This window comes from Rhinatrema bivittatum, chromosome 2 (assembly GCF_901001135.1).
Source record: "Rhinatrema bivittatum chromosome 2, aRhiBiv1.1, whole genome shotgun sequence".
NCBI classification, from domain to species: domain Eukaryota; kingdom Metazoa; phylum Chordata; class Amphibia; order Gymnophiona; family Rhinatrematidae; genus Rhinatrema; species Rhinatrema bivittatum.
The window spans coordinates 99,061,771-99,077,038 of record NC_042616.1 but is presented as its reverse complement, the minus strand read 5'-3'; the positions used below and the strand labels follow the sequence as shown (position 1 = coordinate 99,077,038).

General features: G+C 43.4%; 1 protein-coding gene across 7 annotated transcripts in view; it reads right to left on the bottom strand.

Annotated features, from left to right (window-relative positions):
• Window positions 1-11,510: 11,510 nt before the first annotated feature.
• The window catches only part of RNF32 (ring finger protein 32), a 170,817-nt gene continuing 167,059 nt past the window's right edge, over window positions 11,511-15,268 (bottom strand). For all 7 annotated transcript variants that reach the window (XM_029588487.1, XM_029588483.1, XM_029588490.1 and 4 more), the window contains one exon: window positions 11,511-12,223. In XM_029588487.1, the coding sequence (XP_029444347.1) occupies window positions 11,984-12,223 (240 nt within the window). In that variant the 3' untranslated portion in view covers window positions 11,511-11,983. The remainder of the gene's footprint in view (window positions 12,224-15,268) is intronic.

Sequence of the window (15,268 nt, the reverse complement as noted above, 5' to 3'; positions counted from 1 at the left end):
AGGGTTCCATGCTTGTTAGGCTAAAGATGCTGCATCACATGCACATAGGATTTATGTTGCATTAAAGGTTTTATTAGATGTGTGAGCCATCGAACAGTTCGACTTGTACTCTAGAGGTAAACTTAAAGGTGATTAACAAGTAGGATAAGGCTTACTCTCAATCCAAATAATCAGTTCAGGTCTTAGCACACTAGAATCTTTCAAGTAACAGCACATACACAATTCTAGACAGACTTCATAACTTGACAGTACAATATCACATTAATACGGAGCTTGGTAAGAACTCATGGGTCTCCTCCAGGATCCCCCACTTCTCTTTGCCCTCCATAGTTTACATGCTGGGACCACCTGAGAGGTGTCCCAGTACTCCTTTTGAGTTCTCTGAGGACCACTCTGGATTCTCAGAGGCAGTTCCATATAGCAGGCTCTCTGTAGGCTGCATTTACCTTTCTCTGAGCCATCTTGTGGCTCTCTGGACATAATCCTAGCCCTGAAGTGAGCAGACCAAGATTCAAAACCAGAGAACATGTTTTTTTTCCCCTGATGGCTGTGTGCAATACCCCACCTGCATTCTTATGCCTTGGGCCTTTTGATGAGACTGTGTGCTATTTTCCAGTTCACTGCACTGTATGCCTTGGGTGGGTGGGAGAGGGGTTTAATGCCACTCTGTATGCTGAAGTCTTGTCTTCTAATCTGCACCTGCTATTAACTTCAGAGGCAGATTGCAGTGACAACCATTCTAAGCTTACTATCTTCTCTATCTCACAACGTGTGTGCTATTTTAAAAATGTATATATTGCAAATCTGAATTTCTATGCAGTTTTAAAAAAATTCATAAAATTAATAAAATCAAGAAACATATCTAAAATCAGATAATAATCAGATCCAAAACAAACAAACAAAAAAAACAAAAACCAAAATCAACACCCCCCAAAAAAAAGTCACTTGTCTATATAAAGTACTATTTAAATTCCACCTCTATTTCAAACATTCAGATGTTAAAATACAATTTCATAACTTTTAATACCTCCACATAAACCCCCATATAGCCATTGCTTCAATAAAGACTTCTTAAATTGTGTCTTTCAAGCATACCCTATAGTGTGTGTCATTTTTACCCACATTCAGGCTGATGCAATATTGGGCACTGAGGTCAGCATGCCACTGAATGCATGGTTGGATGCATGTTTTGGACTCGCTAGACTTACGCCGAATGCAATACTGGGATTAGTGCATCCAAACCAGCATGTAACTAATAGCGCTCATCACATGTAAATGCATGTTGATGAGGCTATTAGCTAGTACGCCCAATGTAAAACGTTGCACACTGTACATGCATGTTTTTACACTCAAATTAATGCCAGCCCTGGAGCTGGTGTTAAGTTTTGAGGTTCCCCAAGCCATGCACAGAAAAGCAGAAAATACTGCTTTTCTGTAGTTCTTGACTTAATATTGTCACAATACTAAGCAGGAGGAACCACAAAAGCAGCAAAAAAAAAAAAGACATTAAAGCAGTCAGGTTAGGAAAAGAGACACTCAATTTACGAGCATGTTTCCCCAACTTGCGCATAGCCACGTCTCCTGGGCACTTGATGCCACAGAAGCGCTAGGGATGCACAATTTATCACTAGTGCAGCAGCTCATTTGCCTATTGCATCAAGCGCCCAAGAGAGGTGATTATGCGGATGTTAAAAAAAAGTGTGTCCAATTTGGATGCATATTTTTAGCTCGTCGGTATTGCATTGTCCTGATTGTGAGAGTTGGGTGTAGTATTGTACTCTACAACTGTAGTAAACTATAGGCATAACCAGGCAGTAGATAGAATGCTTGACAGTAGCTCACACTAACTCTGCTTCTTAAGCAGTGCCACTCTTCTTGCTGTGTTCTGCACCTACCATTTCTGGTTTTAATCACCAGTGCCATTGCTGCTGCTGCTTCAAGCCATTTTTGATTCCTTCTCTGCTCTAGCTGTCTTTTGAGGTTCTTTCCAAATTCTCTTCCCTTAGGGGAGCTGCTGACTCTTGATCTTGCCTTGGCAATCATTTGCTTTGACCCCCCTTGGGACTTTCTTGACGTTCCTGGTTCTGCTTTGTGCTTTTGATACCATTATGTCTCCTGCCCCTTTCCTTGCTGTAGATCTTGGGGCCTTGCTGTCACTCTTGCTGCATTGCTCTGCACTTACCATTTGTAATTTTAATCGCTAGTGCTGCTGATGCTGTTCCTGCTCCAAGCTACTCTTGGTACCATTGCTTTCTTCAAAATTCTTTCAAAATTCCATTCCCTTACATTGCTTGACAAGTCTTGGTCTTGTTCTGGCAATCCAATGCTTTATACAGACCTTCCCCAGTTATCTTTTTTTTAAACAAACTTTCTATTGAAACACCAAAGAATATATGTAATGGTGTAATACATTATTACTATAGAAAACATAAGTTTAACCACCAAACAGTACTGATTAGTAATCATATAACTGTACACTTTATTCTGCATTCCCTATCCCGCCCCTATTAAACCCTTGTTAGTGCATATCTTACAGAAATGTGAGCACAGAAGATGTAAACAGAAATGCATAAGATGGAAAACATTACGCATGTTCAAATAGAAGGAGTCATACTCTAAATGACATCTGCACTTAATGAGTCTCTGAATATCCTCTGGTAACTATTTCAGAAAAGGATCCCAAACTTTCATAAAAGATTGCAAGTATTTAGGACATAACAAATCTACCAATTTTGAATGCCAACTATTGAGACTTGGTGGACCAGATACTATTTTAATTAAATACACTGTTTTCCAACTAGACAACATTTATATAGAAAGGCTCTGTAATGCTTCTGTGAGTTCAAAGCATTGGAATCTATACCCAGCAAGCAGAGCTTGGCAGAACCTGGGATACTATATCCCCTGCAGTTGGAAATCTTCTAGAACACAGTTGACCAAAAACGTTGTATAACAGGACGGTTCTATGGACCATGGTGCAATGTCCAGTTGTGCTCATAAGTTTACATACCCCTGGCAGAATTTGTAAGATGTGTAGCATTTTAAGAAAAATGAGTGATCAGATAAAACGCGTCAGTTATTTTTAGTGTGTTCAAGTTAAACTATTTTATGCATCACAGAATAGCATAATCTTTAAACAAACCATAGCAATAAGGGAAATAATAAAATGGTCCTGTTCAAAAATTTACATACCCTTAATTCTTAATAGCATGTATTGCCCCCTTTTGCATCAATGACGGCTTTCAGTCTTTTGTGTTAGTTGTGAATAGGCCCTTTATTTTCTCATGTGGTAAAGCTGCCCATTCCTCTTGGTAAAAAGCCTCCAGACCCTGTAAATTCTTTGGCTGTCTAGCATGAACTGCATGTTTTGAGTTCTCCCCACAGTGGCTCAATGATGTTAAGGTCAGCAGTCTGTGATGGCCAGGCCAGAACCTTCACTTTTTTCTGCTGCAGCCACTGAAGGATGGTCTTGGCCTGATGTTTCAGATCACTGTCATGTGGAAAGTCCAAGTGTGTCCCATGTGCAGCTCCCTGGCTGATGAATGAAATTCTCCTCCAATATTTTCTGACGAGATGCTACATTCATCCTGCCATCGATTTAGATTAACCTCTGTGCTGCTGTAGTGCACACCTCATCAAAACAGCAGAGATCCCCTTCTGTGCTTCATTGTAGGGATGGTGTTGATCCCTCTCCAAAGTAAGCATTTATGGTTGTGACCATGAAGTTCAATTTTGGTCTCATCACTCCAAATTATTTTATTCCAGAAGTTTTGAGGCTTCTCTAGGTGCTGTTTGGCATATTGTAAGCAGGCTATTTTGTGCTGTTGGTGCAGCAATGACTTTTTTCTAGCAACTCTACCATGCAGCCCATTTTTGTTCACGTATCTCCTTATTGTGCATGTTGAAACACCCACACCACTTTGTTTCAGAGAAGCCTGTATTTCTGTAGAAGTCGATTGTGGGTTTTTCTTTGCATCCCAACAAATTTTCCTGGCAGTTATGTCTGAAATCTTTCTTGGTCTGGCTTGGTATTAACCAAAAGCAGAAAGAAATACAATCTGCTAGACAACGGGATAAGGTCTGTTTGGACACTGTGACTCCCAACCTGTTCCCATCAAAGGAGACAGAGTTGAGTGGACTGGTGATGAGGTGCTGTTCATTCCAGGTAAAAAGCCAGGGCTCTTTTACAATCCAGAGTGTGCAGGGCACGCTCACCCTGGTGCGAGTGCAGTCTTGGAAAATAGGTAGGTAGGACAATGGATTGATTAAGATGGAATTCAGAGACCACCTTTGGAAGAAACTTTGGATGTGTATGCAAAACCACCTTATCAGGCCAAAGTTTGTATAAGGGGGATACGACACCAAAGCCTGAAGCTCACTGACCCTGTGTGCTGAGGTGACAGCCACCAAGAAGATGACCTTCCAGGATAGGTACTTCAGATTGCAAGATCTCATGGGCTCAAATGGTGCCCTCATGAAATGGCCAAGACCATACTGAGGTCCCAGAAGACTGCTGGGGATTGTGTTGGCTCCTCTCATGAAGCGCCCTATAAGTAGATGGGTGGAAATAGGGGCACCATCCATCCCAGGATATGCTCCAATGGCACTGAGATGAACTCTCACCAAAGTGGCCTTCAAACCAGCCTCGGAGAGGTGCAACAGGCTGTCCAAAAGCCTTGGTGTGGAACATACTAACAGATGCAAACTGTGCCCCATCACAAACTGAGAACCTCTTCCACTTGAGATTGTAAGATCTCCTTGTGGAAGGCTTCCTAAATTCCAACCAAATTCGAGACACGCCATCTGAAAGGCCCAGGGTCTGCATGGTCACCCGATCAACATTCATGCCATGAGGGACAAAGCTTGAAGGTTGGGGTGGCACACCCTGCCCTGATCCTGCGTGATCTGGTCTGGAGGAGTCTCCAGAAGTATCGGAGGGCAAGAGGCCAGGACCTGCAAAGCGGGAACCAAATCTGGTGTGGCTAAAAAGGCACAATCAGGATCATTGTGCCTCAGTCCTGCTGGAGTTTTTGAATTGTCTTTTGGCCAGTGAGAGGGGAGGATAAGCGTACAGAAGGCCAATGCCCCAGTAATGCGAGAAGGCATCTGACACCAACCCCTTGCCTGCTCAGACCAGGGTGCAGAAACGATCCACTGTCCTGTTCTCCAGGGAAGCAAACAGATCAACGTCCAGGGTCCCCCAGAGGTGGAAGATGCAGTTCATGACCTCCTGTTCAAAGACCATTCGTGGGGGTCGAAAGGTCCAACTCAACGAATCTGCCAAGATGATGTCTGCCCTTGGGAGGTACATGGGTCGAGAAAGATACCTCTTGCAAGAGCCCAGGACCAGATCTGCACTGCCTCTTGGCAGAGGAGGAACGATCCTGTCTCCCCTTGTTTGTTCAAATACCACATCACCACTTGATTGTTGGTCAAGTGATCCTGGAATGCCCATAGGGAATAATGGATAGCCCATAGCTCTAGGAAGTTTATCTGGAATACTGCTCATGACCACTGACCCTGGGTACTGAGGCCTGCAACGTGGGCTCCCCAACCCATATGAGACGCATCTGTGGTGAGGACGATCTCACTTTCCTGGGGCAAGAAGGCCTTCCTCTGGACAGTACCAAACCTGCCTCCAATGAAATTCAACTGTAGTGACAGCTGAAGGTGGAATTTTGGGTAGGTGATTAGACATCTTAGGCCCTCCAAAACACGTATAGAGGAATGTAGGGAATGCAGCACCCTCTATCTGGAGTTGCTCTTGATGAGCTAATCATCAAGGTAGGGGAAGACATGTACCCTTTGCCTTCTAAGATAAGCACCCACTACTGCCAGGCATTTGTGAAGACACGGGGTGCGGATGTCAGGCCGAAAGGCAGCACCTGATATGGATAGTGTTCCCCTTCTACCATGAAGTGAAGAAACTTTCGATGTTTGGGAAAAATGGGAATATGGGTGTATGCGACTTTGAGATCGAGGAAGCAAAGCCAGTCCCCAGCTCTGAGGAGAGGGATCAGGGTTTCCAATGAGACCATCTTGAAATTTTCTCTGACAAGAAAACAGTTTAAATCTTTCAGATCCAGCATGGGGTGAAGGCACTGGTTTTCTTGGGAATCAGGAAATACCTGCAGTAGAACCCTTCGCTCTGCTGGCCTGGCGGTACTGGTTCGACTGCTCGAGTCATTAAGACGGTGGAGAGCTCTAATCAAAGTATTTGCTGGTTCTCTGAACATCACCACTGAGGACACAGAGGAGAATGTGGAGTCCGTTGGAAATGCATCCTGAATGCCTGCCACATGATAGATAAGACTGAGGTGACTGAAATCCACCAGTCGGCAAAGAGCTGTAGGTGGCCCCCCCACTGTGGGGTCGGTATTCTGAGGTAATGTTTGGTAGCTCAAACTCCCTCGCACCAGTCAAAACCCTGGTGGTGGGGTTCTGAAGTGGGGCGGGGGTGGGCGAGGGGCACATGGTTGTCGTGCTCTCGATCTAGCTGGTACCCGCTGGAGTCTTGCTCTGGACGCCGGTGGTAATACTTTCGTGGCCAGTAAAATGGGCATTTGTGAATTGCCTGGGTGGCTTCTTGCCCGAGGGCTGGGTGTCTGAGGTGTGGCTGACAACTGCTGAAGGGTTTCATGATAATTCTTCAGTTTGTTTATTTATTTATTTATTTATTTATTTATTTAACAGTTTTTTATACCGACCTTCATAGTAAATAACCATATCGGATCGGTTTACAGTTTAACAAAGGGAAAACTAGAGTAATAATTCAAGTAAACGAAAGATAACAATAGGTAGGAATGAGTCAAAGTTACAATCAACAGGGGGAGAGAACTTGGAAGCTTACAACAAGCTGGAAAGAAGAAAGGCCGGTAAAGTATTGTTACCATGGAGTGAACAAATTAAAAAACTTAAACAGTGCTATAACCTGAACGTCTCAGAGTCCATTTTATACGAGAGGACAGAGTGCCAGACCGGGTAGGAATGAATGCCAACTAGTAATTGACTGGTGGTTCAGGGAAGGCTTGGTGAAAGAGCCAGGTTTTAAGTCTTTTTCTAAAAGTTAAAAGGCAAGGCTCCAGTCTGAGATTTGATGGGATGCTGTTCCAGATAGATGGGCCTGCTATCGAAAAGGCTCTGTCTTTGGTCGTAGCGAGGCGTGTGGCTTTAGTGGGGGGGACATTGAGAGTGCCTTTGTAAATATCTCTAGTTGGTCTGTTAGAGGAGTGGAGTTTGAATGGTATTTCCAGGTCAAGTTGAAGTTGATGATGGATGGTTTTGTGGATTAAGGTGATTGATTTGTATAGAATTCTGAAATTCACTGGTAACCAGTGAAGGTTCCTGAGTATGGGTGAGATGTGTTCGCAGCGGCTGGTACTGGTCAACAATCTTGCTGCCGCATTTTGAATCATCTGCAGAGGTTTGGTAGTGGATTTGGGGAGTCCTAGTAGAAGGGCGCTGCAGTAGTCTATTTTGGCGAACAGTAGCGCTTGGAGAACTGTCCTGATGTCATGGAAGAATAGGAGTGGTTTAAGTCGTTTTAGGACCTGTAATCTGAAGAAGCAGTCTTTAGTTGTTGTGTTGACCATTTTCCTTAGGTTTAGTCGGTTGTCTAAAATCACCCCAAGATCTCTAACCTGCTTACAGGTGATGTGAGAGTTTAGTGGTGGTGGTTGGGAGATATTGTTATCGTTTGAGGAGATGAGGAGAAGCTCTGTCTTAGAGGCGTTGAGGACCAAGTTTAAGCTGTTGAGTAGATTGGTGATGGATAGTAGGCAGTTATTCCAATGGGTGAGCGCTTTCGAGATTGATTCTGTTATGGGGATTAGAATCTGTACGTCGTCGGCGTACAGATAATGAATTAGGTTGAGATCTGTTAACAGTTGGCTGAGGGGGAGGAGGTATATGTTGAAGAGGGTTGGGGATAAAGAAGATCCTTGTGGTACGCCAAGGTTAGATTTTGTTAGGGGTGACTCTTTATTGTTGATTTTGACTTTGTAAGTCCTATTGCTGAGAAAGGACTTGAACCAGTTGTGAGCAGATCCGGAGATGCCGATATCTGCTAGGCGATCCAACAGGATGGTATGGTTGACGGTGTCGAAGGCCGCCGAGATGTCTAATAGGACTAGTAAGAAGGAGTGTCCTTTGTCTAACCCCATAATAATATGGTCTGTTAGTGAAATGAGGAGGGTTTCAGTGTTGCGTGATTTACGGAAACCATATTGCGATGGGTGTAAGATCTTGTGATCTTCCAGATAATCAGAAAGCTGTGTGTTTACCAGTTTCTCCGTTAGTTTGGCGACGAATGGGAGGTTAGAGATGGGTCTGAAATTAGCTAGTACATTTGGGTCTAAATTGTGTTTCTTGAGGAGGGGCTTAAGTGAAGTGGTTTTTAGACTGTCTGGGTAACTTCCTTGGGTTAGGAGGCTGTTTATGATGCTGGTCAGAGGTCCTGAGATCGAGTTTGGGATGAGAAGCAGGAGTCTCGATGGAATATTATCAGCCGGATGGCTAGATGTGCTACCGCCTCTTTAATTTTGTCCCTGAAGTTCTCCCCTGTACAGGGAAGGTCCGCCAGACGATCCTGTACTTTGGGTCGGAGGTCAGATGCGCGAGGCCAGGCCATGGGACGAGCCCTGATGCAGGCTGCCGCAAACCTCGTTGTGGATTCAAACACGTCATACGCAAAGCAGACTTTGTGTTTGTCACACTCTAGGCCTTGTTGAACTACCTTCTGGAAATCGTCCTGAAATTGTTGTGGGAAGTGTTCCACCAAATCCTGGACTTGTTTCCAGAGGTTTCTGGAGTATTGGCCCATATAAATTTGATAGCAGGTGATCTTGGCCGCTGACATTGAACCCTAGAATACCCACCGTCCAAGAGAATCCAGCGCTCTGTGCTCACGACCCGGGATAGCCGAAGCATGAGTATGTAGCCTCTTTGCTTTCTTCAAGGCTGATTCTACCACTACCGCCTGGTGTGGAAGTTGACAGTGTTCAAAATCTGTGGTGGGCTGGACCAGATAGATTGCAACGATCTTCTGGTTCACTGGCAGGATAGAGATGGAAAGTTCACAGAGTCGGATGACTAGCTCCTTAAAGATGTTGTATACTGGCACAGCCTTTAGGAGCTTCAATGAATTGTAGGATCTCTAACATTTTATGCCTAGAACCCTGCTCCGTTAAGAGCTGGAAAGGCACTGACTCCGCCTTGACCTTTACAAATCCAGCAAGGTCAGATCCTCTGGTGGGGACTTGTGCCTTTCTTCTGGTGGAGAGGGTTCAGAGGGCACATCCTCAGACTCTTCTGTGGAGAAACTGATGCCTCTCCCTCCCAAGGATCATAGAGGGCATCCTCTCCACTCAGAATGCCGGGAGACACTTGAGGTGGAGCCCCCACTGGGGTCTTAAGCCGAGACTGTGAAGGCCTCAGGATCATTGGTAAAACCGGAATAGGCACCGGTGGAACCCTGGGGGCGCATCAGCACCGATGGCCCCATAGGCATCGGGCGCGCTGGGGGAATTGGCGACCCAGACAGCATCAGGCCTGAAGGCCCCGGGAGGGCTAACGCCAGTCGGGGTGTCATGCATGGTCTAGGTGCCGTTGAACCCGATGGACCTTCCTCATCTGAGGAATCACTCACTGGGATTGGCACCAGTGGAGGCAGCAGTGATGCATCCTTCAATAGCAAAGGGACTCAGGGCATCGGGGCTGGCTGCATCGATAAGTCACCGAGCAGCAGGTACAGCCGTTTCAACAGAGGTGCAAGCACCAATGGAGTCGGCTCTTGTGGCGGTCCTGGTGGAACTGGAGGCTCGATGCCCTGCAGGGCTCGGCCAACTGCCAGCCCCACATCTTTCCAACTCCTCCTCAAAGACTGCCGAGGACATGATGGCTGGAGGCGGCAGCGGAATCTGATTCCCCCGGAACCGTTTTGGGGGGGGGGGGGAGGAAACGAACCTTTCACAGGTATCGGTGGGGATTGTCAAGATTCCTTGGATTGTATGGGGGGAGGGTACAACGTCCTCAGCACAGGACTGCTTTGGGGGAGGCACGAATGATATGTGCCTTCCTGTGGTCCGTCTTCGATGATGAAGATGCAATAGCACAGAATTCCCCAAGGAGTATCTGGGGCACTGGGGGCAATGGTGGAAGCTGGATGATGCCATGGGAAAAAGAACACGGCACTCAGTCAATGCCCGGTGGCCACCGGGAGGCGACATTGTTAGTAACAAACCTCAAACTACCAGGGAAACTTACCAATACCGAGAGAAATATCCTGAAAAAACACAGAGAGACACCTGATGGGACTCGGGGAAAAAGAGAAAAGTTGTTTTCTTCAGCAAAAAAGTGCGAGCTCCACAGCTGCGAGGCTTCAGCTTCGCGGAAAAAGAGAGGCTGAAGAGGGACCCCGCATGGACATGTGGATAGTGGCTACATCTGATAATGTCACCTATGTGTGAGGACTACCATCCTGCTTGTCCTTGGAGAACTCATTGCCTTCAGGCAGGCAGGCAGAAACAAACATATATACCTAGAAAGTGTAGAGTTTAGAAAAGGAGCCCATAATTATATCCTAACTGAATAGAGATCATACCACAATTTCCTGATGTTTCCACATGCTCAGGGCACCACTTGTAGTAATAGGAGTTCTTAATATTTTGCTACTACACTGATACTAAAAATATTTTCTAAACCAAAAAATTTCAGTATCTAAATAAAAATGAAGTCTTTTTAAAGCAAGCTAGTGGTACAAGATTCCCAAATTATCATAGGAACAGAGGGTCACAGACAAGCTGGAATAATGTATTTATTAATTATTCTACAATTATGCTGTACACCTCTTCAAAATCACTAATAAAGAAATCCCTTCAAAGTGCAACCCTCAACACAAATAAATGCTGTGAGTGACCATCATAAAGAAGCACTAAATGCACATATGCCATGTGTCTTATGTATTTAGGGGGTCATTTTCAAAGGAGTTACGCATGTAAATGTGACATACTATCGTAGCAATTTTCAAAAGCTATTTACTCGAGTAAAGTGCACTTACTTGAGTAAATCCTATGGACAATTCAATGGCATATATTGTAGCAATTTTGAAAAGCCCACTTACTTGAGTAAAGTGTATTTACTCGAGCAAAAACCAGTTTTGCTCGAGTAAATGCTTTTGAAAATCTACCCCTTAGTGCATAATAGGGTGTAAGCATTGGTCACAAATCCAAATATTTTTTTGAGACTTTTTAGGAACATACTGTTTCTTAGAATAAGTTTTTTTAACTGCATTATTAAAAAGCCTCAAAAAATAAATGGATTTGTGACCAATGTGTTTGTTTCTGCCTGCCTGAAGGCAATGGATAATTATAACAGCTAGGTTATCATATTAACTTGTACTTAAACTGCACCTATCAGAGCAATACATGCTGCACTATTATTGATACTGACTAGAGTGAGTGCACTTCAGCCATCCTCTAAGTTGGTATATTATACAAGCAAAAAATAAGACATTGATTCAAACTTTTTTTTTAATTAGGAAAAAATAGATTATATTTGACCTCAGAATATATTAGTAGGTAAAAAGCATTACACACTAATCAAAATATTATTTGAGCACTACATTCCTTATGGTGATGCTAATAATACATGACTATATCATCTGACCCAGGTAGACTATTTCACCTATCAATCAACATAACCCATGTAAGGTAAAACAGGAAAATGATTGCACAGTAAGACTTGTATGCAACCATATTTTGGATTTTACTAACATACAAAAATATATCACTTTTTTCTTAGATTTACCTTGTCAACAAACCACTCCCTTGGTGTTAGGCCAATCTTATAGTGGGATGCTAGTGAAAAACCATGTATTCTTAGGGCACACCATAGCATTGCTCTGTTGATTTCTTTCTGCAATGCGTAATGTAGGCATAATGCAGGTTTTAACAACTGATACTGTTCTACATGACTACTTTAAATATTAGCACATAAGAATTCTCTTTTGATAACAAGAACGGCATAAAGGACAAATATGGGTTTCTCCTAAGGAGAAGTCTTCAAATGCCTGCAGACAAGTGTGATGAAATACATGTGAACAAGATAACAAAACAGTTTGGCGTGAACAGTGATTGTTGGTGTTCTCAGGACAGCACTGAATATGATTGGTGGGACAGAGTGGCATGATGCAGATAGGGCAGTCAAAGATCTCTCGACGAACTGCCTAAAAAAATACAGAGTAATTGCAATTAACAAACATACTTGGATGGCAGGTAGTACACAGAGCAACATTATCAGCATAATATTTTCAGTTTTTGCAGCAATGACTATGGCAGACCTTTTATATACTTTTACTGTAAATAAAGTAATAATTTACTAAAGGCTGTGGTTTTGTAAACAATGTTTTAACAAGAAATACCAAGGAGAATTCTTGGAACTTACTTTTCAGACTATGTGCATATATGTGTATATCAGACACACAAAAGTGTAAAAAGCCCAGAAAAACAGAGTTTTGGTCAATCTCTCACTATTGCAACTTTACTGAGATGAATTAAAGTAAATTGCAAGAAGATTGTGAGAAATTGCAAGAGAACCTTGCAAGAATGGGAGATTGGGCATCCAAATGGCAGATGATGATTAATGTGGACAACTGCAAAATGATGCATGTAGGGAAGAGCAACCCAAATAATAGCTACACACTGCAAGGTTCCACATTGGGAGTGACCACCCTGGAAAAGGATTCAGGTGTCATTGTGAATATGTTGAAATCCTCTGCGCAGTGTGCGACGATGACCAAGAAAGTAAATAAAATTCTAGGAATTATTAGGGAAGGAATGGAGAATAAAACTGAGAAGAGCAAGTTTGTTTATCATAAACAATGGTTTCCGTAGATAGCATGATGAATTAGCCCTGCTATTTGGGTGATATCTTCGGACGGCACACTCATTTGGACGTTTTCTTCAAGGATCAAAGTCTTTTGAGCTGCGCATGTGCGGCACTTCCCGCGGCACTTCCCGTGCACAGCTCGCGGCTCCTCTGCTAGAAGGCTTTGGACTTAGAATAAAGGAGCAGAAAACAACATGACCAGGGTGGAGGGTGGGAAGCTTGGCTAATTCATCCTGCTATCTACGGAAAACACAGTTTACGGTAAGCAAACTTGCTCTTTTCCATCGATAAGCAGGCTGAATTAGACCTGCAGGTATGGAATAAAGCAGTGATCTGTGATACTTGTCATTCCATACCGCAAACTTTTTTTTTTTTTTTACTCCTTGGTGGACATGGTTTTCTTGTCTAGAGCACAGGAGACAACTGCTTGACCGAGTATGCTGTCTGAAGTTCCTGAGTAGTCTAAGCAGTAATGAGCTGTGAAAGTATGAACTGAAGACCAAGTCGCAGCTCTACAGATGTCTACTTGTGGTATGTTTTTTAAATAGGCAATAGAAGATGCCTTTGCTTGAAGTTGGTGTGCTGAGACTGAGTTTGACGAGGGAGTTTGTGATCAGTTATGGCAGAACTAAATGCAGTTTGAGATCCAGTTGGATATGGTTCGTTTTGAGACTGCAATCCCTAGTAAGTTCAGGTTGAAAGATATAAACAGTTGAGAATTTTCCGAAAAGGTTGAGTTCTTTGTTTATAAGAAGCTAGTGCTCTTTTGCAGTTGTATGGAGTTGGGATTCTCTTTTGTTAGCATGAGGTTTGGGAAAGAATATTGGAAGCGTGATTGATATGGAAAGGTAATACTACCTTGGGCAGGAATTTTGGATGAGTTCTTAGAACTATCCTGTCATGAAAAAATTGCAGGTAAGGTGAGTAATGAACTAAGGCTTGAAATTCACTTACTCTCCGAGCTGAAGTTATTTCAACTAGAAAAAACACTTTCCAAGTTAAATACTTCAAATGAGAAGATTGAATTGGTTCGAAGGGAGGTTTCATTAAGTTTGATAAGACTATGTTTAGGTCCCACAGAACCGGAGGCTTTTGGAGCGGACGGTGGAGATTAAAAACTCCTTTGACGAAACGAGTTATTAAAGGAGGTGAGGCTATGGAAGTGCCATTAAGTCTTTCATGATAAGCTGCTATGGCACTTAGGTGTACTCTTACTGACGAAGTAATTAAGCTTGTTCTGGAAAGATGAAGCAAGTAGGTGAGGATTTCCTTAGGTGTTGAAGAAAATGGAGGAACCTTTTGAGTGTGGCACCACGAAGTGTACCTCTTCCATTTGAAGGAGTAATTTCTCTGTGTTGATGGTTTTCTCGATGCTTTAATGATGTGTTCAATGTCATCTGAAAGAGTGACGTTCTTTAAGATCTCGCGTTCAACATCCATGCCGTTAGGTGAAGAGAGGCGCATAGGGGGTGAAGGAGGGTTTTGCCTTCCTGGGTCAGAAGATTTGGATCATGACAGATTCCAAGGCTCTGTTTTGGAGTTCTGCACTAGATAAGCGTACCAAGGTTGTCTTGGCCAAGCAGAAGCTATGAGTTTCATCCATGATCAGTCTTGAATCAGTTTCTGAACTGTCCTTGATATGAGAGGAATTGGAGGAAATGCATAAAGAAGACCCTGTGACCATGACATCAGGAAAGCATCCTGTTTGTATCTGATGGGGCTGGGATATACTGAGCAGAACTGTTGAACGTTTCAATTTTGGTCTATCCAAGGGTGACCCCACTGTAGAAATATCTTATTTGCAACTGCTTGGTTCAGTGACCATTCGTAGGGGTGAAATATTCTCCTGAGACAGTTGGCTAATGTATTGGCTACACCTAGTAAATAAGTTGCCTTCAACAATATTGAATTTTGGAGAGCCCACTCCCATATCCAGACAGCTTCCCTGCAAAGAGTTCAGGAACCTGACCCTCCTTGCTTGTTTATGTAGAACATTGCAACTTGATTGTCTTTGTATCATTAAGGTTTGACCTCTCAAAAGATGTGTGAAAGCTTTTAGTGCAATCTTCATGGCTGGAAGTTCCAAAAGATTGATTGGATATGATCTTTCGACTTGTGTACATAGTCCATGCGTCTTGTAATGCAGATGTGCTCCCCATGTGCTCCCCAACCTTGTGTTGAGGCATCTGTTAAGATTAAGTCATGGACTGGGTCTTGAAGAGGAGATCCCACTGTTAGATCGTTTATATTTAACTACTAGTTGATGTCCTTTGCCATGGATTCTGTGATTATCTCTGTGAACATCAGCATCAGGAATTGAATCTACTGAGCTTTCAATCCCAATTGAAGACAACGCATATGGAGTCGGGTATGGGGAACTACG